Raw genomic sequence first — 24,950 nt, forward strand, 5'->3', positions numbered from 1 at the left:
ACCAATCTCTCACTTCAAACTTGGCTTCCATGGTGTTGGACGGCCACGGATGATGCTCTACGGCGGAACCCGCCGATACCTGCCTTTACAACTTGAGACTCTGTACTAGTCTCGGTCGCTCGTTTTCACCCTCATAGTCTACCTGGAAGAGCGCTCGTTCTTAAGGCGACTCTCATGGATCGTCAACTAGACCCTCTGTGACGGTTGATGCGGCAACGAGAACAGTCTCAACCAGAGAAAAATTTGCACTCCTTTTTACTATATAAATAGATAGGGAACGGCCTCCTAATGATCGAGGTCGGACTCGTCAATACATCATATTGGACCCCCAGCTATCATTGCCTTATTGATAACGCCGTGTGACAGATATTGACGCAAGATGTCTGCTAATCACGACGGCATCTTCGTCCGGGACCAAGATTCGGCAGACCTGAACGTGCCATACAAATTGAGTTCTTGAAACAAAATCAAAATCAAGGGAGGATAAGTCGTTCTTCCCCTGTGCGGGGGCTCTACTTGCCACCCGCGGTACCGAAGCCGCAAATTGGCCCTATCAAAAAGCTCTCACCTTCGAGGGATCCACAAATCCTCCGGCCGTTCATGAGCTCCCCAGACCAGCCTCGTGTTTTTCTCCAAGCAAGACCTGGTGTTTGCGTTGTAGCTGGAGCCGGATGTAATATCGCTCTGTGGATTTCTCCGGGCGGACCACCACTATATGGCTTAACTGTAGGCTATGAGGAAGCTAAGGTGCTCGCAATGTCGGTAGTGTTGATCCTGTTGGACAGATGTTCTCGATGATAGAATACCCAAGAGCCCAGTTCTCCTCGTTGCAAGAAACTCTTAATATACAGGTGTTCGTAAGTCAAAAACGCTGGTTTGCTTACATACCCCGCCCCTGTACCCCCAAGAAGGACAAATTGCGGCAGTTTAAATACTTCTACAATCGGCTTAAAGGGCTCCTTCCAGGTGACCATATCTCCAGTGCTCACGATTGATCATCCCTCCGGTAGCTGACATCGGTCGAAAATGTACAAGGTCGCCCTCATCCAGTTGCATCCTCAGGTAACTTTTCGATGTCTCAAGAAAGATAGTCTACCTTACTGACTCTGTTAGCCGGGTCAGATTGAGCATAATTATGCCCAGGCTGTGGCTTTCATTCGACAAGCAGCTACTGACGAGTCAGACCTTGCTGTTCTTACTGATTCCATTTGGGCGTGCGTAGCCCGAGGAGCCCCGACCCTTTTTTTGCAGGTTGGAAAAAGTATTTGGACGAGTACTGTGAGCTCGCGAGAGAATGTAGCATTTGTCTTGTCCCGGGCTCTTTCCTTGAAAAGCACCAACACCAAGACGCACAGAAATGGATCCTCATGGATGTCACCTATTTTATTGATAAAAGCGGCCAAATCGCGGGTAGATATGCGAAGAAGAATCCCTGGCATCCTGAGAGACCTTTTACCAGTGGCTCTAAGCATGACGCGCATGTTGCGTTCAACACGCCGCTCGGCAAAGTAGGCTTGCTGATCTGCTGGGATCTGGCCTTTCCGGACGCGTTCAGAGAACTCGTCTCTCAGGGCGCCAAGATCATTGTTCTGCCTCCCTTCTGGACTGTTACAAGTCGGCCTAAGCGCAGGCCGCATACGAACCCGTGACGACGGACATATACGGAAGGACAGCCGAGCCAGCCTTGCCTTACGCAAGGCTGACACGTGACTTCCATAAAAGGAAGCAGAGTGATATGGTGTTGTGGCGAGATGGGGGTGTGGGAACCACATCAACAACACACCACCACAACACATCCAGAGAAGACTATATATACACGGTCATTACATAGCTTTACCACGTAGTCAACTTCGTTCACGATCATACCCATACGTTTTGGTTGTGGTCACTTCGCTTCTAGTATATCAGTACGCTCAATATACTATACGCTCTTCGAGACTTCGTCCCTCCTATACTTCCCACTTGCCAAGAAACCCTACGTGCAGTGACACCCTAGGTGGAGCGAAACGTAACATATAGTAATAAGAGCACGAGTATAGAGCGAGTCGATATACTAGAGCGAAGCTAATCAATATCTAAACTATATAGGTACGATCGTGAACGAACTTAAGTATAGAGGACGACTATAAAATGGCCTGTATATATAGCCGTGAGTGCTCAGTGTTCTCAGTATTGCTTAGTCGAGATCGGACTGATCAGGCACATGACTCAGCCTCGCGTTCCCAAGGCTGCGTCTTCCTCGGCCAACCTTCCCCTTTGGGTTGTCACGGGATGGTCACGACCTGGCTTGTTACATTAGGGTGGGAAGGGGCCTTACCATACTATCATTCCGGGTATAATCATACACGGCGACGCGACGGAGAGGTAGCTATACTCGGTGTATAGAGTCATGGGCGGTTTCATACAGCCTCAAGACCATGTGCAGTTGTTATTGAATATGGAGGTGTTTGGGCTCAACCCGTAGTAGGCATTGGTAGAGCTCCGAAATGAATAAATGAATACGAATATAGCTTATATTCATATTCGTCTTTGCGAATACGAATAAAGTGAATATTTATTCATGCGAATATGGGTGTTGAAGCAAGTGATAGTATTGTTGGTTGTAAAGATTATCCTTTTCAGGCGGGATGACTCTCTTATATACACAAGTTCCCCATCCTTGGCACACCGTTTCAGCCACCGGGATCTTCAACAATTACGAATATGAATACGGACCATATTCATATTCACATTTATTCGCCAAGACTTATTCATATTCGTATTTATTCATGAATATTCACATTATTCGTATTCATTTCGGAGCTCTACTGGTGATTAAGAAAGTTCAGAAGGGTTCATTGCATCAGCCAGATTGGGGCTAGCGCCTTCGATGGCGCTCCCTACCCTCACCAGCCCTCCGAACCTGGTGCATATTCCTTTGAGTTAGCTATTGTCAAACTAGGTCATTCATTCTCAAGTCCTCAAGGCCCTCCTCAAGGGCATTCCCAGCCACCAATAGAATATATTGCTAGGGCATGCCCCAGACCCCATAAAGGTCGAACAGAGATTCTTTCCTCCTTCGCTTTGCTCCCTGTTCTGACAATTATTTCCATCAATGAGACTGCATAGTTATGAGATCCTGATATTTCTAAGTTTATGTTACTGTATTGAAGTATATGCAAGACGGTACCTTTGTGCGGATAATATTTCCGGACAGTGCCAAGAGTTCGGGCAAGGAGCTGAACCTAACTCAGTGATCACCCTTTCCAATGATGCAGGAAAATACCTGGAGGAGTCGATCCACAGATGTTCCAGAATACCAGACTGTCGCGCTGTTGCGTTTCAAGTACAAACCAGAAGAGTGATGCTCATCCTATCTGCCTAGACGAAACCCACCATATTTCACAAGGAATGAGCCTCAGAACCAACTTTTTATTACTAAGTAGGCATAAATGCGACTTCAACAAGCCTGACCTCAGGATTGTATCATTCTATCCACAATATATAGGCTTCACTACTGACGAAGACCGAACATCCCTTTGAAGGGAAATAAGTTGTCGTGGGGCCAGATGCTCTTCAGAACCGATTGCTTTGATCACAAATCTTCACACACCCGCATTTCGATCCGACGATAGAAAGAATCAATAGATTGTGGAATGCGGAATCAGCTTGTTGCTCGAGGAATTTTCGGAGCCCAAAGCGACGATTACAAGCATCCCACGCATGTCAGTGCAGAACGTACAGTTACTTGGTATTGCAGAGAAGTGATTTACACTGTTTGAGGACCATATGTATACAGGGCTTCAAAGAAGACTACTGGAACATCAAAGCCGCCTAACGAAAAAGCGTATGCTAATGCAACTCGAAGCAGTGACAATACTGAACCATGATGGCAGGAGAAGTAGAACAATATCTTCTCGTCAATTCTGCCTCGGTAGTTCTGAACAAAACTCACACATTCTGGGTCGCCCGTCCCAGACTCATCCCTACTTCCACATCCATCATCACCAGACGCCTGCTCACACTGAGTAAATCTTCGTCAAACGTATCCTCCCCTTCTCGAACGCGACGATTATGCTACTCCCTCCAAATTGGAACGAACCTAGTTCCTCGCCTTTCTCCAGGTGTGAGCCCTTAGCCCTACACTTTTGGTTAATTTCCACGGTTCCCACGTCTGTGGCACCGATTGCGACAAAGAGCACACGTCCAAACGACGGGCTGTTGATGCAGATTGCGCAGCGACCGTTTACCGTCAAGACGTCGATGTCGGATCGCAAGCAGAGCGGGTCGACTTGGTAATACGCTCCAGGAATTTGCGTGTACCATTCCACAGTGCCCTCGACTGGAGAGTGATACCGATGATAGTCTTGCGGACTGAGTCTGAAGGACGCGATCGCGCCGTGGTCCCATATTTTGGCGGCGGCAACGTCTTGGATCAAATTACCGATGGTGAAGTTTCGACCTTTTATCCATAGCCGTTTAGTCTCGGAGACGCAAGGGTAGACTACAAGCCGACTGTCCGCGACAACGACGGCGAGAGAGGGGTCATTCTGTTGGAAGATTGGACGGGCGCCTGGGTTGTGTCGCCGCACGAAGAAATCTTCAAAAGTGCGGTACGCGTGGATGTCTGTGGGAGTGAAATGTTCCATGTTGATGTGATAGAAGTCGACGAAGGACGCTATCTGCTTGGCAGAGGCCGGAGTACCTTCTTTCTTGCCAGATCTTATGGTCTTCTCGTGCATCCAATACCTCAGCAACCACGTTCGGTCGAACCATTCCATGGGCCGACTGAACAAGAGCCATAGCTTGACTTTCCTGTAGATGGGTTGTTGTTCGCGCACATAGCAGCCAGTCTTACGATTGATGGTCTTCCAGCCGACCTCACGATTTTGGACTAGCTTGACGGTGGCGAGGGCGCTGTCCAGGAGGTCATGAACGTAGCTGACGATAGCACCCATCTTCCGATACTGCTGCTGTTGTGAGAAACCCAGACTTAAACTTGGGTTTTCCTGCTTAAGAACGTATCTTTGAATTCGCGAGGTTGAGAATTCGGCTCATGGAATTCAGCTTAGGTAGACTGCTGGTTACGTCATATGGTCGCCGGAGCGATGAGATCATAAGACCATCTCGCTTCGCTCACCAATTTTCGCCTTTGTTTCCTTTAACCCAATCCTCTCATACGATTCATCATTCATGTCCCTGTCGGCCAGATACAACAAGCAGAAGTTTTCGGCAGAGTCCGTCCGGTCATACAACCAAATGTACTTCCGACAACCGGCTTGGCTTCTTTCTACGCCGGTAAGGCCCGAATGCGCTTGTATGGTTCCGATCTTTTAGTACTTACAGAACGACGATGGTGTCCGTCCTCCCCCGGAATTTGAGTGTGATGAATGGTTAAGCGGATCTCGTAAAGGGCCTTGCTTGAACGACAGAACTGCGATCCTTCCTTGTTTGATATGATCTCATGTCCCGGACGGATAGGGAGGCTCCTATGGGCATGATCAGACTCTCGGGCAGTATATAATAGCATCGTCGGTCGTGGCCAATGTAGCTCATAAGACGAAAAGGTGTACCAAAGCGGCATGATTCTTGAAATGTGATTTTCCTTCGAAAATCATTCCACGGCAAGCCACATTGTCTGGGCAAGGAATTTGATCCTTCTCTCGAAAGTGTCGTAGGCGACAGCGTTCGGCATGTCTCTGGAGGGAGTGCTTACCAGCATAGAGTTTCTCCCGATCTTCTTGGGATAAATCACTGCACAGGCAGAAGAGACATTGATGTGTCTCACATGTCACCGGGGATATACTCTTGAAGGCTGATGAAGAAGACGGCAGGACATGAGTATGAAGTACGCTAGCCGGAAATCCTGTTTTTGTAGCTGAAGATGTTTCTCTTGTCGATCGTCTCTCCCGTCGTTTACACAGTGCAATCATCGTTAAGGAACATTTTATGTGTCGGGATAGAGCCTTAGGACCGGTGAATACCGCAGGGTCGCTCATAGCCGCTTCCGCAATCTGCCGTCGTTCGGGAATCTTAATCTGTGGTGAGTCCGACTCTGGAGTCAGGTCTTGCCCCTCAGCTGAAATTCCTCTGATCTGCCGCTGGATCGCCTCAACAGGAGCCGTTTCGTCGTACTCTCGCTGGCTGCAACTTCAATAGAGCTCGCTCCTCAGCTCGAATCGTGCTGTTAACCATTCGGTCCAACTTCTTATACTCCCCATGAATTGCTTCTCCAACCGCCATTCGAAGCACTCCGAACTCCCGAAGGATAAGGCTGCGAACCCGATCTCGCGATTCCAGAAGCCGGCGGACAGATGGTAACTGTCGAACCCGCTGACTCTGTTCGTCAGTCAGCTTCCTCGGCCGGTTCGGATCGCGAAGACGTCCGATGCGGCTGGCCGATTTGGCCGCCTGCGGATTACCGTCCCGATTCCAGAACGCGTCCTGCGTACTGTAACGAATCATACGAGATAGGTAATTCCGTTCGAAGATCGTGGAAGATCCAACATGACCCAGGGCAAGGTTACGGACGGCCGCGTTAGATTTGGGATCATCTGAGCGAGTGTATGTGTCAGCAGGATGAACTCTTCTCAACAGAACCATCGGAAGAGGTCACCTACCATTGATGGCGTTGCCTAGGGCTTGGCGAAGACAATATAGGTCGTCAGTGTCTGTAGGTAACCCAACGCCTCACCCAGACGCTTGACCCAGGCCTGATAGACGTTGTAGGTCAGAGCTTTATCTGGCGATGTCTTGACACCTTCCTGAGTGGCGACGGGAAGGCGAAAGATGGGCACGTCAAGCATATCTTTTCTCCACGGAATCGGCTGACATCCCTTTTCTCGCCGCGCCCGTAGACGGAACAGAATGTCGGGTGACTTAAGACCGAGTAGCCCGAACGCTGAGTCGTCGAAAGCCAAGCTGGCAATGTGGGTGATGGGGCAGAAGATTGGGTTGTCGTCCAAATTGAAGGTATACTTTTTCCTTTGTAGCCGCGTTAGCCTTATAAACTCCTCGGCGGAAGAGATCCTTACGGTCATTTCCGCTTTTGACCCGACGACGTCTTTATTAATTTCACCCCCAGCCGAAGCATATCGGCACCAGTCTCGGGGTTCTACTCGACATAAAGATTCAGATCCCGATAAGTCAAGTCCAACAAGGCTTAAGGTCGAGACCCGATGAAAGCTGCCAGCAACAGAATCGCCGCGAGCCGGAGGTGTTACCGTTCATTAGGAAACACTTGATATCCGAAGCCCAGTGGTAGCCGATAAGCTCGACGAAATCATCCGCCTCGAAGAGGGGCTTCTCGACTTCGATATTGTCTGAGCCATACTCTTCTGTCAGCGGCCCTTCCATAAAGTGTAGTGTAGCTTCAGCGATTGATTCTCAGCTGACGTCTTGGGACTGTAATACATAACACGAAGATCTACCTCATCGCGGCCGGATCCATCCGACGCTGCGTCCACATGACGTATAGCTGGCTCAACTGACGCCCGTACATCGTCATCGTGCTAGTTTTCTTGATGGTCTAGGTCTGGAACGACCAATGCAGGAAGCTCTGCATCCGAGCCGTGGTTCATTCGCAAGGGTTGCCTTTGGAATCAAGATGGACCATGCCACAGTAGCTCGTGCAGAGTTCACAGCGGTTCAGCCTCATCAGGTCATGGCACGTAGTCCTCAAAGAGACGCTGAATGCGTTAAACATGGTAAAATGGTATTTTCTGTGTACAACGAGGCTTTATCGTATTCCTAGTATTTCTGCTCGAGGAATTCTCGTGTGCAGACGTTGCTTGAAGCGTGACTCGAGTATGAAACTTCAGATCGTAGTTTGGCCATAGTCAGCTTCTTCCGGCGAGGCATGTGGCTCGAAGGGAGGAGAGCGATCGAAAGGAGAAAAGAGGCAACGTAGAATGTGGCGAAGGCGGTGAGGGCGATATGTTGAGGTGATAATGGACGATGCGTATAAGTGCATCGTCCAGGCCTGACGCACGGCTGGCAGAGATGGGAGACATGGACTGCTGAGGCGAACTGAAGGGCGTTGCGTTGATTGCATTACGTCCACAGCGTCTGAGTGAAGACCCCATCTTCGTGAATTGGCAGCATGGGCAAGGCAGATATATGGCATTAGAGAAAGTTGAGAGAGCCCGGCGATCTTATTAAATATGGCGCCAAGAAATGACGGGCTTGCACAGCGCCCCAAGATGTGACTTTAGACAGAGACCGTCAATCGAGGAGAGATAGGCATTGGTATGGCAGACATATAATGCCAGTGGCTCCCGTCACGAAATAATCAAGCAGGCACCTGCCCCTTAACGGCCAATGAGGAAGGCTGGTCGCCCAAACTGCGGGCAAGTACTGTGCCGATAGCTTTCGAGAGGCACCATCGTGATCTGCAAAATGTCGGGGGATGGGGGCCTGACTACCTTACGTCATGTGTCCTATATCGTACTTATCCAGGCCATGGACAGTGTTCTGTTCAGCGGGCCATAACTCTTACGATCTATTTCCTTAATTGTGCTTTCGCGAAGTACTGGACATATATTGCGCAAAGACTTCAACCGTTGCAGAAACAGAGATGTTCGAACCATGGCGGCTGAATCACGTCGACATACCTCGCGACCGGGTACTTAGCCCTTGGATTCGGCCGGATTATCTCACCTGGGGTAGAAAGGGCGCTCCAGTATCGGTCTCAATGGATTGCGAGGAGCGTTTCTTCTCACGCAAAATCAAATTTCATTCTGGGCATTTTGAGGATGGGGCGGTGAGTTTGCCTTAATAATATCAAGAGGAGAATTTATTTGACGTTAGAACGAAGCGGAACTAAGCCCGTCGCCTGGACATACAATACATCAACCGGCAACATTGTATCAAAGAATAAAATATTAGTGAGTATACCGCCTCAACAAAAGACAGCAAGTGACCGTTGAATCCACCTGCAGGTCGTGAAAACGAAATATGTTTCGCAACCAAATATGCAGCGGATGGAGCTATCTACCACGGAAGGATGTTCCTATGAGTAGCGAACGAATCAGAGAATGGTGAGGCATCTTCACCAGGCAAGAATGATTAATCTAATCTACAGTTTTCCTAGAGCACGATCCGAGGAGCAACATACGACACTACCTCCTACAAACTATACGATCAACAGTATGCAGCTGTGAGTCCCTAGAATACGCTGGTACTCATTCTGCGGGAACTGAGGCACTGAACAGAGTGGCAACCTTCGCCTACTTGACTCACGACCGCAGGCGGGATTTTAAGCTGCGTATTACAGATCCAAACCTGCCAGAGCTTGTGCCGCTGCTCAGCCTTCATTCGTTCGTCTCCCTACAGCGCTACTATCGAACTTTTTAGCTTACACGAGGTCTTGTGGCCCAGATATATTTTTTCGCCAATTCAAAGAGATGGACGAGGAGACAGATAAGGCATGGCCTTCGGACCAGATTCCCACGATTGAAGCCGTCCGCGAAGAGCTCCGGGATGGCCGAAGGCGCGCAACGGCAAGCAGTGCAGATTCTCTTTAACCGCTACAGTGGTGGGCTAACATGAGTGTAACGCAGTACGGCAACGTCACAGACGAATACTGTGCTGACTTCACGGCGCGCAAATATCGAGCTGATGAACGAAGACGAGGTGGAGAAGGCCTACGGCGAGCACAACCGCGGCACTTGGGGGCAGCGCTGCCGTTGGCGGGGCATCATGCTGATAACCTTGCCAGATACTTGCAGGAACTAACGCTATCGGGCATTAAAGGTGATGGATGGCAGGACCTCTCGCAGGATGCATTCTGCCACGGGGAATAGTCTACTTTGTTGTTGCCGTGGCCTAGTTCCTAGATTGACGTTGGTAGCCCCTTGGATTTGAAAGGCATGGAGTACCAGTGAAATACCATATTTGGATCGGTTCCCATTGTCGTTTACATTTCACGGGTCTACGATAACTTGCCAATCTGGGAACTCGCGCACGGGATTTTTTGAGCATTGTGATACTTTCATTACAGTGCGTGCAGCAACGCAGACTCGGTCTTTGAGATATTCCAAAGAGTGTGGTATTGCGCATTACCCATCCTGAACAGGGAGCGGGTGCCAATGTGATGGGATGCAAGATTTCTCAAATGGTCTAGTCACTGGTCATTCTCTTTGTCAACCGTATCCTCTGTGGCTTCGACCGTGGTTGGGCATGTAGCTTGTGTCAATCTACCCAGAGACCGCAGGTGATAGCGTATTTGGGACAATGAAGCTCCATTTCGGATACAATCCCGCAATCCATCTACTTCTTCCCAACTTCCATAGCAAATGGCCGTCGGTGTACAATCAAGAGGTGATAAGACTTTCATGAAGTTCTTCCAGATAACGACGGAATTGTGCGCTGTCATGCGGATCCTCTGAATGTGGTTACTGACTGAATTGATGACGGATGGGATTTCCACCGGAGACTTTCACCGCGCCTATCACCACCACCTAAACCCAGTGAGGTGGGCGCTCAGAAAGGCTAACTTCCCCACCTAGACTGCTGCAAAAGACTTCAAGGAATTGAAGGCTCAGACCCTGATCTGCGATTCAATCAATGCCCAACGAACGGGCACAGATTCTTTAGTCTGCTGCTGAGCCCCTTCATCCTTTAGCTCTCACCTCTCATCTGCTGATTCGGACTAAAGCTTCGCCGCGTCCGGGAGGAAAGAATCAACCATGAAGCCGCAGACACCGGAATAAATGCAACTTGGCCGAGAAATTGAGTCAGTTAACAATATCTGTTCGGCGAGACTCTACGCTTGGTTCGCTTTAAAGATATAGGACTGGTGATAAGTTGCAAAAGTTATGGAGTTGTCATCAGTAGCGCAACGACGAGCCCGAGGCCATCCAGTAATGCCTGAATCGCTTAAACTGCAGGCTTGACATAAATGAAACCGCTTACGTGACGAAGATCCTTCCTGTGCGTCCAAGCCCCTTTCGTATTCTCCGTCGCATTCGTGATGTCCACTCGTATAAAGGGACTCTCTCACAGACTGTCTCAGCTATTTCATAGGATCATTCCTGGCTGGCCACAGCACGACACATATCGTGATTGATACCTGCAATATCGTTATAATACATACGGCTTCATCTGTGATCTCCCTACTAGACGCAAGGTTCAGCATTGACTTAGTCTCATTCTCGAAGCAATTCAGGGAGATGGCCGAAAAGAAGCTCACCCTTGGCTGTCCCGCCACACTGAGATCGATACACGAATTGGCGATTGAGTACAACGACATTGGTCGACATACAGAAGCCGTTAGGCTGATGGAAAAGCTGTTGGAAGCGCACCAAATGAAATTCGGATACAACCATCCTGTTACATTGACATCGATGCATGAGCTGGCGATTGATTACAACGATGCTGGGCGATGTGAGGAGGCACTGTATCTCATGGAGCATGTGGTGAGACAGCGCAGATGGATCCTTGGAGGTAGCCATCGTGAGACGCTGGAATCCATGCACGAACTTGCGATGCTCTACAGGAGGAGTGGGCGACGTGGAGAGGCGCTACGGCTCATGGATGAGGTGGTGAAAATCCGAAGACAAATGCTTGGAGAAGATGATTCGGAGACAATGGAGTCGATGTACGAGCTAGCAGTCGAATACAGCGAGAGCAAACGGTATAGTGAAGCGTTGTCACTCATGCAAAAGGTCGTGGAATTACGCAAGAGAGTATTAGGGGAAGATGACCTCGAGACATTGGAGTCGATCCACAAGCTTGCGATATTAGCCTAAGCCTTCGGAATGCGATGAAACGTATGAAGAAACGTAGGAAGCATACATTACCCGCATCTGAGAACTCTGTTCAGGTGGTGCTGAGCGAAACGCTCCCCTACCAGTGATTGCTGTCGTCGCCCACCATTATGCCCCAAAGATAGAAGCAGTACGGACCTGTGCGAGCATGCTCAGTGAAAGCACGCAAATCTGTTATTAGTTGAAAGCAGGCGTAGAAGATCCGTGCTCCGTAGAAACCGTCAGTCATGCGCATGTGCGGATCATTTCTTTCGCGCTGACACTCTGGAGCAGTGTCACCAGAATCTGCACCCTTTCATTTTCTTTCTCTTTCCTTTTTATATCGATGCCACTGGGTAAGCTTTGCACCATGCGTCTTGCGTCTTGTGGAGACAATCTTCCCCAGAGAAGTCGAATAGGGTGATGTGAGTGTCGACGGCTTGACAGCTGTTACAGCTGTTTGTGCTACACCTACAGACGTCAAGCCCACCTGCCACTTTCCAGGGTAGGGTTTTGTCGCTCGGATCATTCAGCCACTTTGCCATCAACACATGCAATGTAGCAACTTACTCAACGAATACTCCATAGCCCAATCTCAGGCAAAGAGGAAGGAGATAGGCTAACCGATCGTGACTACCAGCTCCTGGAATAGATTAACCCAGATCGCCTTACGATATCGTGATCTGCATGTAGGCATACCGAGCCTCCTGCGAACGAGTGCCCAGCCCAATCGCCAAGTAGTTTTAAGCTGACCATGGCGCAATCTTACCCCTGCAGTATCTACGTAAATGTAAGACTAACGAACCTTCGTACCTTCACATTCGGACTGCGACAATGAAGTCAGGAATAAAGCATCCGGGATCATGCTTGTTGAGCTGCTGAAAGAGGTGGCGGATACTATAGTTGTTTCGCTAAGCAAGCAATCTCCGATGACACAGAAGAGAGACTCAATAATCGACATTTGAAGGCGACAGATGGCAGACCTGGCCTGAGCAGCAGATTGATTTTTGGTTTGGACTTCCTCAAACGATCTTTCCATAGCCCTGACCAAGCTGACCCACTTCCAATTGGACTGTCGATCTAATGATGGGGTTTGTCTCATTCCGATGTTCTGATACCCATGGTGGCACAACCTCTAGGTGGCAATGCCTATCTCCCACCTTGTTTGATCTGGTCCTTGCAATTGACTCGCCATCTTTTGACGCTTTATACGTATGAAAGTCGATCTCTGCTGGCAAGTCCACGCCCGTCACCCGTTTGAGCTCCGCCTTCGCCTTACTAGGTCCATATCGTGCACGGAAATCCTCGTGAGCTGATTTCGTGGGAGCTGACGAAGAATAATTAGGTTTTCGTTCCATAGTTTTGGGGAGCTGTTAAGTTGAAATACACGACAGAGTAGGGTTTTGCTCGCGGAAGCCGGAAAAGATATGCCATCGAAAATTGTCACTAATATCACGTGCGATGAGACCGTGTGCGCTCCAAACGTAGCCGTGGGGTTTGAAAGGAAAGACTGCTTGGCCATGTTCGAAGTGCTCCACAGTCGCACCATTGGGCGCATCGGATGAATACATCGTGTAGTGGGTGGCCGCTCATGGCGTCACCTCCTGCAAGGCGTGTGGACGGCGTTAGAGGCAGGAATTATGTTGTCCCGAGTCGCCTTGAGGCGCCAATCAGAGGATCTACAGACGAAGAAACCAGGGTATAGTATGCAGAAGTGATAGTTTCACACACCCTTATTCCGATATCATCACCAATGTCGTTGTGTTGGCGATAAGTCGTGGCATGGTGGCGTCACGCAGCTTGCGCAGGTCTCTGTTTGGACGCATGCGGTCGACCGGAGGTGAATCCCGCAATCCGCACGACCCTTGCTAAGGGGCCGAGACGATCTCAACCTCCACTGTTCTGCAGGACATTTTCTTTCCATATCGGCTACCTTATCGGTTACTTTCGGTGACAAACGTCAGTAACGTGCAAGAGCTTGCAAAAATGAGCCCCCTACCCTTCCAACGTGAACATGAGTCGTACCAGAGCAATATACTGCCCGTTCTGATGCGAAATTGTCCACTATTCTCGGCGCTGGCTGGGCCCTACCTTCCTCCGAATTGTTGGATGTCGCCGGACTTTTTTTTCACTAACACAACTACCGTTGATAAGTCGCTTGTGCCTCGGGTGGTGGAGGAATTCAAAAAAGGCCTTTAAAGAGACCCCGTGGGTGCCAAGGAGCCGCCCGACTAACTCGCGCATCGTCAACGAGAGCCACTTCCAGCTCCTCAAGTCTGGACAACATCACGCGGATGGAGGATGACCCGCCATTCCCGGAATACCAAGAGCGGCGTCTCGCACAAGATGGACCTCCACTTCTTTATTCATCACGCAGTACTACGAAAGAACGAACTGCTGATACATTTTTCAGCCCGAGAGCAATGTCAATCTTGATATCAAGCCGTTGAGTGATCATGAGATCAACGTAATCGGAAGCATGTTTCCAAGACTATTCCCGCGCGATCGATACAACGGGGGAGTCAGTCAAGAGAAGGAGTGGATCATTGAAGCACATAGTATACTGGACGAAAATAATATTGGGCTCTATCGTGGACTCGACTGGGCGTCTTGAAGCGGGCCCACATAAGGATCCGACAAACCATCAAAAGCCGATGGCAACAACTAGGAGTGTGGGTTTGAGATGGCGACTCCCATCTAACCGCAATGGAGGTCGTCAAGTGTTCAGGAACGGCGAAGGCCCTAACACCTAGCATGGATTCGGAAACCACGAAGCACGAAGCGAACGTACAATTATCTCCAACACGAGGAACAAATGGCCAGTTGGCCCTCGTAACGTGAATCAGTTGACGATCCGAAGCCTATGAACTGGCACAGGTGAATGTAACAAACCGATGGACAGAGGAGGACTACTGAAGAGACAGCTGGAGTACAAATTTGTCGACTGGATGGAGAGACTTCCCGGCGTGAAATTGAGGCATGATTGAACGGATGCATCATGTAGATATACCAAGGTGATCCTTGACTCTGTATGGCCAGTCTTGGTCAATAACTTTAGACGCACCTATTGCAGCAGGTAAGATGCATTCAGGATTCTTGAAGCGCACAACACAAGGAACATAGGCTAGACGCCGAAAATTCATGCATTTCGGATACCGTTTCTCTCCCTGTACACCACGGTCGTTGTCCGTTGCCAAGCTTCTCAAAAAACTAGTCACCGGTCATCCCCTTGGTTAACTGTGTCCTCAATGACTTCGCCTGTTTGAAATGTTGTCCGGGTAGCTTGTGTAAATCTACCCAGAGACTGGAGGTGATAGCATATTTGAGGCAATGAAGCTCCACTTCGGATACAACCCAGTAATCCACCTGTTTCTTCCTGGCTTCCATAGCGAATGACCGTTAGAATTGAATCCAGAAGTGATTGGATTTCAAGAAGTTCTTTCAGATAGCCCCGGCACTGTGTACCGTCGGGCAGATCCTCTGCGCGTCGTCGTTGGGTGAGTTGGCAGTGAACAGGATTCCTGGCACTGGAGATGCCCTTGTCATGCTTATGGGATATCTTGATTTCCGGAAGATTACTTACTACGCCAGACACTTGCGGGTGGTTGTTACCATTCTGTCTGGATGTCATTTCCGAAGGTGGCGCGGTAGTATTTGCGTCAAGAGAAAGTCCAGTAGACCCTAGAAAAGGCTACTCGATTGTGATCAACTTCGACGAACTTCGTAGGAAATACGTAGTAAAAGGCGACGTACTGATAGTATCGTGAGCTCTAAGAGTGCAAGTCTGCCTCCTGGGACGGTCGTGTTGGATCGTGCTACCTCGAGTGCGTCGAGCTTTGAGGGCGCACAGCATGGGAGTATGCCATCGCGCTTACTCGCGCCATGACGTCACTTTGCGTCTCCCTCTGCGTCACCCGCTCTATCGTACAGTATGTCTGGTAGACGCTTCTGACCAGTCGAATGTCCACATAGTGAAGCTAGTAAACAGCTTTCTTCAGCGTCAAATATCTCTCTTAACAAGTCTCACAATTTGCGACCCTTTAGTTGAGGAGTGCTTCGGGCCTGTACCAAGAATCTAGGAAGTACGCCAACTCTACCTTTACCACTGACCTCCAAAATCGTTTAGCTTGGTCGACAGAAGCACAGCCGACAAGAGAGGTCGAGAAGAGGGAATTGGTAACTTGACAATAATCTTTGAGAATGACCTGGGTGAGTCTGAATGCCAGGCTTCATCACTACACTCCTAAGTCTGATCGGGACTATCTTCAGGACAGACACATAAGTTCTCGTGGTAGTTGTCCTTTGCTTTGTGCAAAAACAACCACCGGGCATATTGGACGCAATGCCTTCCTATTTCGTCCAACCAAAGTCGGAAATGGTGCGCACTCTGGTTCAATTGAGGATCAGCAAGGCCCACACCTGCCTATGATGTCAGACGTCCAGGGACTGAAACTGGGCCCGTCCTGTTACGTCACATCTTGTCCCAAACTCATAGCGGACTTCCCTATTCCATCAATAGACGTCGTTATAATTTCCTCAGTGACTAACCGCCGATATACTGTAAGTTATGCCAACGTCAAGGTCAAAGATGCGCACCAGCGGCAAAGATGGTGGTGAACGAACTTGTCGGACACGTCGTGCATGCGACAGATGCAGACTCAAGAAGGCCAAGGTTGTCCTGTTCTAGCTTTTTCTGGTAGGCTTCTAATTCGAACAGTGCGACGGCAGTCCAAAGTGCGAAACTTGTAAGACAAGTGACAGTCCTTGCACTTACTCCATCAGAAGGAAAATAGAAGCTAGAAGCTAGTCAGTAAGCCAAAATCTGCCCAACTATTGACTGCCAACATTTAGCTAGTTATTCTCAAATGCGAGAAGTGATGGATGAAGCACTCCAACGGCTATACTGGGCGTGCCGGCAGAAATCCGGGTTTCCAGGAAAGGTTCCAGATGAACCGGCTGGCGTCGTTACCACAGACGAGATCCTTAAAGGACTCGGTCTTGTGGAACCGTCACTTAAAATTGGTCAACACACATGTACAACTAAGCGACAAGCAAATGATATGGATACTGCGAATTCAGACAACCTGTGCGACCAATTGCGAGCATCTCCTTCTGAAAGGGACCTCACTCAAAACAATCCAATCACAGTCTCACTCTCCTCGTCTGGCGTTTCTCCGTCCATACCTGAACGAAATCCTGCCTGTGGTCCTTCCAATCGGTCACTATTCCCTTGCGAAGACAATTTCAATATGGAGACGAACACTTACCCGCCAGGCGTGGGCACTTTAACTCAGGCGTCGATTCAGGACCTTAATACTCAGCTTTATACGGCGCAATCTGAAAACTCTGGTCACTCTAGTGATAGCGTCACGTTTGCGGACAGGAATGCGTCACAGTATACGGGGTCATACACAGTTACCACCGGGTTAAGATCAGCCGATCTTGTCCCCGAGATGAAGTATTGTGATACAGGTCAAGTCGAGCAAATGGAGAGAGGGGCTTTCACAAACTATCCGGCACCGGGAGGAATCATGCGTGATAGTTATTTAGCCCCATGGCCTGGGTCATTAGCTGCAGCTTTTCAGTCAGTGGTCCCTGTCGGACCAGCGAGTTAAAGAGGAGCTAGGTGGGACGCAGAAGCGTTCGATACGAATGATTTCAAAGTTACTTTCAAACTTTCTACCGACAACAAAACGACCCAATTAGATGATGTCAGAATTAAACGAGCAGAACCCTTCTATATTTCGACTCAGCCGAGATCATGTAGGGTCTCGAGCTCTCGATTATATAGATCACCCGTCGGACGTGAGTTTCGCAGGGAGCATTCTATGAATGACTAACAAGATGAGCGGACTCGAGACAATCGACTCGTCGCGCACTCATGCGAAGACGCCTTCGTTGACTACAAAGTATGCCCAATCATTCTCAATAATTCTTTTCCGAGCGTCTGTTTGTCCTGACGTGGCCATTAGTCTAGCCGCAATTATATGCCTATGATCGAATTATCCGACATCTAAATTTGGCCAACAGCGCGTCCACACACCAAGTAACACTGCGTCGCACAATCTTGGGTTTTGATGACGTGCCCAGCAATCAAGGCGGTAGTGCGATTCCAAATTCCGCTTGAACTTATAATCGTCAAATCCAACCTCCGGCCATAGGCTTCCCCTGTTCATTAGTATAAAGCAATGGACTTCTCTGGTCGCTGAAGCTGCCCAATCCAAATTCTACCGCGCCTTTACGTCACATTGCTAATAAGCTGGCCGGATCGAAGTAGAAGAGCTCCGGAAAGCAGATGGAAGGTCGATACTCTTCATTTGCAAGCCCAACTCCAGCAACAATAAATACCGCATCGATAAACTTATCGTCTGCTCCTGTGCTGTTGAATCGGCAACAGCTTCAACCACTTTAGATGTCCGAAATAAATGGCAGTGACAGCGTTTTTTCTTTTCAGCTAGTATCGTTCCACTGCCAGCGTATGTCTGTCTGTGGAGTTCTCCATTCGCAAAAGCCCATTCTGCTGCCTCTGCAAAATCGAGCCATGATGACGCCGAATCGTCCGGAGGCTTATCGCTTTTCTTGGGCGAGGCAGTGTCAACGATATCAAGGTCTCGGTCTCCGACCCGTTGTGCTCTATAGTTTTGTGAATGGGATCAGCCTGCCATCTGGGAGCGTGATGTCTTCGGGTGGGAATCGGCGTACAACCAAGCGGTATCGTGCGTTGTTAGCAAAGGACTTCGCGTCGAAGACGATGTGTATATCGCTCCGCAAACAGACACTTTTAGACGGGTCCTGGAGCTTGTCTGCTCTGGACAAATCAGCGTAAATGGCCCATGTTGTTATCGAACCATTGTCTTTCGGCGCTTGAGACTAAGTGTGCCATACTCCAAATCATCCCTCAAAATGTGTAATCCGGTAACCGCTGTCGATAGTCGGTCGTAATTTCTGCTTGCGGGATGCAATTCGCGCCAGGAGGGAAGGAGATTTCCACGTTGAAAGCTCTAGTGCTCAGAGGAAGAGGTGAGGACATAGTGCAAAGCCATTTCGGTTAGATACAGAAGAGCGACTCAAAAGATACACTCGGCGATCGGCGACTGCGACGTCTAAAAATAACACGTTGTTGCTCTTATTATCTTTAGTGATTCAGGTATGGGGGTTCACGATGGTCGTCTGAGGTGAGGAAAGTCTTCCATTTATTGCCCTCGATAATGGCGCAGGGAGTGGGCAAGTGTTTCGTCAGGGATACGGCCGGCATCGAGAGGAGGGTGAGCGGAAAGAGGTGTCACTGCCAGATTGTTTGATGTGGATGTTTTCAGGGATTCGGCGCTCTGATTTTCCAGGACGAGATGTGTGGCGCATACGGAGAGTATACAATGCCATTTCCATTTTGCTCGTTGCTCGCCATCACATATTTGAGCAAGAAGAATGCAGACAACTCGGTGTGAGATTGCCGAGGTATTGCTCGAAAGTGGAAGCCAAGCACAACTTTGGCAGCGCCGCTTTTAGGTGATATAAACAGATCAAGACACCAATATTAGCCTTACAAGCACCCTTTCTCTTGGGTGACTGCAAATGCTGCCTTCTGTTTTTGTAATCAGCTCTCGACGCCACAGCAGCAAGACACCGTACGTGGACCACGACCTGTCCCTGGACTCGCTCTATTTGATGGATTCTCTACCAGCTGCACTGCGACCGGAAGGCGTCTTCGATTGAACAATCTCTCGTCACCAGAATTCCGATATCCATACAATTCGCCGGCCTGCGATCTTCTACTTAGCTCTCGAAGTCCGAGTAGCCGTCTATGGCGCCTGCCCCTACAGAGTAGTTTCGCGACTGACCGCATAGGTGGTCTTGAAGGTCTCCAGGTTCGCCTACAACCATGTCGCAAAACCATCCGAGGCCTCTGGCGCCCGCGACACCGATGTACCCCGCAATGATTTCCGACCCGAACAAGTTTCGATTACCCACCAAACAGCGACGGAATATCACAACAGCATGCACCGCTTGCCAAAAACATCGTATCAAGGTGCGTACATCTCAAGTGCCGTTTCCCGTGGTTTTCTCTGCAAAGGGTACCGCACTCTGACTGGAGAGCCTCGTATGCATAACACCGACCACTCGCCCCGGCTTCTGTGTGCCCTGTGTGTCTGGGTTCCAAGTCAAGCTGTGTCACTGTATTCTGATAAGCCCGTCTGACGCGGCCGATTGATTCCCAACCAACATCAACTTACAAGATCCCGGCTCATGAATGGCTGCAAATAGTGTGATGACGATACCCCTTGTGCAGCCTGTTTGACGAGACAAACAGATTGTAACCGCGAGACAGAAAAGGATGGCCGCAGGAGGATGGTGTGGAAGGAAAAGGTCGAAGAATTGGAATCGGATCAAAAACTGCTTTCCCGTTTGATGGAAGCGATCCGAAATGGTCACAATGGTCAGGTGGAAAACCTTATTGGTATAATCCGAACGAATACATCGAAAGAGCAAGTCTCCAGCTATATTGCCACGAATTTCCCTCACGCAGCAGAGGAAGGGTCTCCCTACAAGGCAGCAACATGGCAGCGGCCGCCACAGTCACCTGCAAGTCCTTTGTTCAGAGCCACATTAGGAACCGCTAGGCCCTTGTTCAAGGTGCCAGCCAAACCTTGGACGACAGTCACAGATGATGACAGGCTCGTGTCGCATCTCCTATCACTATGGTTTACATGGCGCCATTGGTGCTATCCGTTTATTGACCGCGATTCCTTTGTCTCGGCCATGCAATCTGGACACGAGACTGATGGAATATGCACGGCAGCTTTGGTGAATATGATTCTGGCAGATGCTTGCGTCAGTGGCAACACTAGATGACGGATGTAGCTACTAACCGAGCGTATCCCAGTTCGATTATGACATTCTGGACGACGATCATGTCCGTCCGTCGGACGAGAAACCCCTACAAGATCTCTTTTATGAGGAAGCCAAGAGATATGCAGGGACAACAGCACGGAAGAGGTCCTTACCGTCGATACAGTTCATGGCGATCCAATGGATGTTGTAAGCCGAGTGGTATCCTTCTTTATGTTGAAGTCGTTGCTTATCGAGCAAAGTTTAGAGAACAGAGGCATCGACAAACTCGCCTATGTTATTATGCGAGATATGATCCAACATCTGAAGCAATTTAACAAGCCTGGTCGGTCTCAAGAGGCCAGGACACCACCTGGAAAAGAGCCAATCTCTAGTCCTCAGCAACTTGCGGCATACACTAGTTGGGCCATGTTCGTCTCTACTACCGCTGCAACTTTTGCGGTTCGCAACCGGCCTGTGATGGAACCTCCTATCAACTGGCAGGCTCGTCTCTGCCAAGGGGAACCGGCCGACGTATGGTCACCCTACCCCCGTGTTAGTCCTTTAGTAGTTGCCCATCCCAGTTGCTATCTGCATCACCTGAGCGGCTGGTACGAAATCTGCTACCACATCAGTCAGTGTGTTTTCGTCGACGACACTGCGAAGATCAACCCCGTCGCGCGTGACAGTCTGGAAGAGCTTCATCGTGACTTAACGACTTGGTATAACAATCTTTCGGACTGTGTCCAAGTTACGGGAGTCCAGACACCCCATACTTTGAGCGTACATGCCCAGTATCATTGGGCTGTGTTGGTATTATCAGAACTGACATTAACACTAGAGGCGGAGGATGACGACGACGCAACTCTCGCTCTTCTCTTCCCTGTTGTACGAACGCAAAACATGACCTCAGCCCTGGCCATAGCCGACCTTGTCCACCTTCAGTCCGTGTACTGGGGCGTCGACCATATACCCTTCAGCTTTCTCCAACCAGTCAACGCGGCCTTGTCTGTCGTCGTCAACGATCTCGACGGCGATCAGTGCAAATCGTCATTTGTTAAACTGGCTGTAGCCTTGCACGGTTTGTCTCGCCGTTCGGTTTCCGCGGAGAGCATGTTGCGTGTTTTACATCTCAAACTACGTCAACTGCAGCTTATGTCGTCGAACAATTTTAAAACCATGTTCAAAGACACCGATATCCAGTTTGAAGGCAGTATTTCTTCACCTTCTATTGGTGTGAAGCCTGCAGGTAAAGCTGCGACAGCATTTGGTGCCGGCCCGATGGCGGAATCTTATGAGGCATTGGTGGAAAAATGGAGCCAATTTCATACTAGAGCTCCATCTTCTTCAGATTCATCGTCCAGCTAGCAGAACGACTAACGATTTATCGACATACAAGAACTACACGGTGGGTCTAACGACTGGCTGCATCGTACGATAGAGATATCGGAAGTTTTAAAGCGACTGCTCCCTAAGATAGAGACACTCTTAAGGAATATGGATAAACCCCTTCAAATATGAAATGGCAGGAATCGGAGTGGTGAATTGATCCAGGTTTGTCTGTAGAGCCTGCGAAGTATAAGCCTAAGAGGTGGATTGCGATCAGTGGCTGGTTAACAGACAGTGAGCTCTTGGCGCATGCTCAGTCCATCTATATTATGATGATAGTAATCTTCGCCATTGGAAATTCATACGTATGTCACTACATCCATAAGTATACATCGACTTTAGTTAGGAGGAAGTTGACATGAATACCGTTCATGATTTCCTGGTCGTAATGTTGGTTGCCTCTAACAGGATCCTCGCTATACTATGCAGATCAGGGAAGGAAATAACCGCGATGTCTGCGTCCGACCTAGAAGGAGCGATAAGTCAAAAGGACAGTTGCGGTCGCTAAGGAATTGTCCAGCGCGCTGCTGCAATACCCAGGTGCCGGAAACACGACTCCTGCTTGGAGAACGCTTTGACTGGATCTGTCAGGGGAAATTACGCCGGCGTAACATATAATGACGTCAGGATCTGTCGTCATGTCCTTCTAGCCCATTGCAGCAATCTATCTGCCGGAAGTCCTCTGATGTTGGTCAATGAAACTTGCAAAAACCTGCCCAGGAAGGCTGCTAGCATTACCATTTCAGGTCAATGGGAAATGGTCGTATGTGGCACCGAGGAAAGGACTTTTAACGCAGTTAGCAATAGGGGGGTTCCCAGTAATGGATAGAACCTCATTAGCATAATATCAGCTTGTTACCGTGAATCACTCTAGCAATGTCTGGAGACAGAAGCCAAAGAAATCTGCGGCACACAACGGGCCTGACCTCTACTCTTTCATATATGTAAAGGGAGCACACGCGTGGAACTTGTCTTCTCGTCTCTCTCGTCTAAAGGTGGGTTTGGTGGTGGATGCATATCCCGCCAGCTAGACAGACGCGTTTCTTCGTATCAGCGAATAAGCGTTCGAACGGCGGCGGCTCATGCTGACGCTGACCACTTAAGCATATATAGTTCGTATGCCGCGAAATTCTCAGAGCTTGACCATGTCCGGCTGGGTGTAGAAGTTACATCCTGGCACAGTATTGTTTTCTCGGGGTCTGTTCATATCAGTAGCTCTTTGTAATCCTGGCTACTATACGTCAGCCGGCGTGCATCAGACATTGCGGCAGCTTGGGGCTGGGCATGTATGAAGAGTGGTAACCTTTATTTCAGATCTTTAGGCTCTCAATTTCCATGCATGCTACTTGCGTTCAGCGCTATAGACGAGCTCGACTCTATGGAAGGTTGTCCAAGTTGGGTGGTATCGAAGATTCGCGGAGCAGGGTCTTCAAGTGCCTGAGGGCTAGCTAGCTGATGAGCATGAGCTACCAAGGTTGTGGCATCTCATCGCCGTGGATGCCAGTATGTTGATCAATAATAAGTCGTCTTGAGTCTTTTGGGCCGTTGAGTCCTTTGAGTCAAGACTTCCGGTTGTTCAAGATATAGGGAATGGATGCCTTCTGTAATTCCGCTGATAGATTTTGCGCAGACACTTGCGAGCCTCTGGCTTCAGTGCTACTGAAATCCAACTGAGGTCCGTCCATTGTTTGAGGTTGAGTCCTCTTGCCTGGAACATCTTTAAATCGTGATTCGGTCACCCAGTCAAGACTCTCGTCGCCAACAACAGGGTTTGAGAAAGTGCCCGCTTTGGAATTGTGTGCAAACTCCTACGCCAATGGAATATTTAGCACAGCACGTAGATGGCATTCGACAGAAACGCGGATACCTCTAAGATCCTCATTGTGTCTGGATGCTTGTCAGGTTGGAAGTGAGGTGAACGCGTTATCGCCCGGAGAGCCTCGAGGAGGATCTCCTGTTCCCTTTCCAACTCGTAGATCATTGCGCTGCGCTCTTTGAGTTCTCTGTCGAGTTCATCACTGTCCAGCCTAGTCTTCTACCGGTCTGGTAGCGCACCTCTGATCTCGACATTTTTTCCGCTCTCGATATACACATTTTGCGTTGTCTTTATCGCATTGGAGACATCGGTCCCCTCGGGAACATTTGAAGTGATGGCTATGACATCGAACGCAGGCGTGCGAGGCTTGTCGTTTCTTGGATGAACTTGCCGTATACATGCGAGTTGGTGTGCTGGTCGTAATCCGCCGGGTAGGTCCTCCGAGAAACGACTTGTAGGTCAGCAAGCTGACTCCGTATCCTTCCACAATAGTCTTGATTCTTCTTGTGTCGAGTCGAAAACGCTGGCCCGTGGGGACTCAAACTGAATTAACTTAGTTTCTACCAATTCCGAAGAAAAGAAGTCTTGAAAGATACTTATCTATGCTCGAAAGCGGCCTTCGCCATACGCAACAAAGTCTATGTATTATGGGGCAGTGATATAATTCTGACGTCCGTCATACCGAAGCTGCATTGTGTCAACTTAACGTTCAAGATCCAACCCGCTGGATATAGACATCAAGGGTCTGAATAGCTGCTGCAGAGCCGCGGTTTTCGAAGTCCTAACGATTTCGGTGTTCAATTCTACGAATGAACCTAAGTCATCAGGGTTGCGGAGGTAACCTACCTGCAGAGATGTGAGAAATATCATTGAATCTGCATGCTCGGAATTCACCTTCGGGTTTCGCTGACCCTGGTTATGTCTGCCATGGCCAGCGATGAGGTCATAATGGACGACGAGGCAACTTGATCTGCACAACGAATTAACCAAATTCGGCCTTCGTGCTTCTTGCCGAGTCTGTCGAACAGGCTTTCATCCTTCATATTCCGGTCAGCCCTATGTAATAAGCACGTTTCGCGCACGGAGTTCCTCCAGTAACACAGCTAAGTATCTTCCGAATACCTTCTTTCTTACTCCAGAAAGGCCCGAATCTATGCACAGCTAAGTATCTTCCGAATACCTTCTTTCTTACT

The 24,950-nt window shown here is 49.2% G+C and overlaps 8 protein-coding genes across 15 annotated transcripts in view; 5 read left to right on the forward strand and 3 right to left on the reverse strand.

Moving 5' to 3' along the window:
* Positions 1 to 1,026: 1,026 nt before the first annotated feature.
* On the forward strand, positions 1,027 to 1,649 carry PV06_11434 (uncharacterized protein; the record flags this gene model as incomplete). Its single annotated transcript, XM_016413104.1, has 3 exons — positions 1,027 to 1,062; positions 1,114 to 1,214; positions 1,301 to 1,649. 3 exons carry the CDS (start codon positions 1,027 to 1,029, stop codon positions 1,647 to 1,649), a joined length of 486 nt encoding a protein of 161 aa, XP_016256501.1.
* A 2,349-nt stretch (positions 1,650 to 3,998) lies between these two features.
* Positions 3,999 to 4,937, reverse strand: PV06_11435 (phosphatidylserine decarboxylase; the record flags this gene model as incomplete). Its single annotated transcript, XM_016413105.1, has 1 exon — positions 3,999 to 4,937. One exon carries the CDS (start codon positions 4,935 to 4,937, stop codon positions 3,999 to 4,001), a length of 939 nt encoding a protein of 312 aa, XP_016256502.1.
* A 1,153-nt stretch (positions 4,938 to 6,090) lies between these two features.
* On the reverse strand, positions 6,091 to 7,335 carry PV06_11436 (uncharacterized protein; the record flags this gene model as incomplete). Its single annotated transcript, XM_016413106.1, has 4 exons — positions 6,091 to 6,533; positions 6,600 to 6,614; positions 6,674 to 7,093; positions 7,203 to 7,335. 4 exons carry the CDS (start codon positions 7,333 to 7,335, stop codon positions 6,091 to 6,093), a joined length of 1,011 nt encoding a protein of 336 aa, XP_016256503.1.
* A 1,150-nt stretch (positions 7,336 to 8,485) lies between these two features.
* Positions 8,486 to 10,126, forward strand: PV06_11437. 2 transcript variants are annotated; one of them, XM_016413108.1, is made up of 5 exons: positions 8,486 to 8,864; positions 8,919 to 9,017; positions 9,071 to 9,296; positions 9,358 to 9,479; positions 9,540 to 10,126. In XM_016413108.1, exons 4-5 carry the CDS (start codon positions 9,384 to 9,386, stop codon positions 9,780 to 9,782), a joined length of 339 nt encoding a protein of 112 aa, XP_016256505.1. In that variant the 5' UTR covers positions 8,486 to 8,864; positions 8,919 to 9,017; positions 9,071 to 9,296; positions 9,358 to 9,383; the 3' UTR covers positions 9,783 to 10,126. The 2 variants fall into 2 exon arrangements, with proteins under 2 accessions (XP_016256505.1, XP_016256504.1); XM_016413107.1 differs by having other exon boundaries at positions 8,486 to 9,136; positions 9,192 to 9,296.
* A 6,093-nt stretch (positions 10,127 to 16,219) lies between these two features.
* PV06_11438 lies at positions 16,220 to 17,635 on the forward strand. Of its 3 annotated transcripts, XM_016413109.1 has the most exons (3): positions 16,220 to 16,398; positions 16,444 to 16,532; positions 16,582 to 17,635. In XM_016413109.1, exons 1-3 carry the CDS (start codon positions 16,294 to 16,296, stop codon positions 17,339 to 17,341), a joined length of 954 nt encoding a protein of 317 aa, XP_016256506.1. In that variant the 5' UTR covers positions 16,220 to 16,293; the 3' UTR covers positions 17,342 to 17,635. The 3 variants fall into 3 exon arrangements, with proteins under 3 accessions (XP_016256506.1, XP_016256508.1, XP_016256507.1); XM_016413111.1 differs by having other exon boundaries at positions 16,220 to 16,532; XM_016413110.1 differs by having other exon boundaries at positions 16,444 to 17,635.
* A 1,970-nt stretch (positions 17,636 to 19,605) lies between these two features.
* On the forward strand, positions 19,606 to 20,766 carry PV06_11439 (uncharacterized protein; the record flags this gene model as incomplete). The annotated part of the gene is made up of 3 exons (XM_016413112.1): positions 19,606 to 19,752; positions 19,989 to 20,555; positions 20,608 to 20,766. The coding sequence occupies 3 exons, from the start codon at positions 19,606 to 19,608 to the stop codon at positions 20,764 to 20,766; spliced, it is 873 nt and encodes a 290-aa protein (XP_016256509.1).
* Positions 20,767 to 20,786: 20 nt separating this feature from the next.
* PV06_11440 (uncharacterized protein) lies at positions 20,787 to 22,158 on the forward strand (the record flags this gene model as incomplete). Its single annotated transcript, XM_016413113.1, has 1 exon — positions 20,787 to 22,158. One exon carries the CDS (start codon positions 20,787 to 20,789, stop codon positions 21,918 to 21,920), a length of 1,134 nt encoding a protein of 377 aa, XP_016256510.1. The 3' UTR covers positions 21,921 to 22,158.
* A 1,036-nt stretch (positions 22,159 to 23,194) lies between these two features.
* The window catches only part of PV06_11441, a 4,884-nt gene continuing 3,128 nt past the window's right edge, over positions 23,195 to 24,950 (reverse strand). For 3 of the 5 annotated variants that reach the window (XM_016413116.1, XM_016413114.1, XM_016413118.1), the window contains 2 exons: positions 24,604 to 24,937; positions 23,195 to 24,538 (listed from right to left, as the gene is read on the reverse strand). The gene's annotated coding sequence lies outside the window, so the exon portion shown is untranslated. Of the gene's footprint in view, positions 24,938 to 24,950 lie in introns of all 5 variants that reach the window. The other 2 variants (XM_016413117.1, XM_016413115.1) reach the window with 2 other exon arrangements.

The sequence above is a fragment of the Exophiala oligosperma genome (assembly GCF_000835515.1).
Source record: "Exophiala oligosperma strain CBS 72588 unplaced genomic scaffold supercont1.32, whole genome shotgun sequence".
NCBI classification, from domain to species: domain Eukaryota; kingdom Fungi; phylum Ascomycota; class Eurotiomycetes; order Chaetothyriales; family Herpotrichiellaceae; genus Exophiala; species Exophiala oligosperma.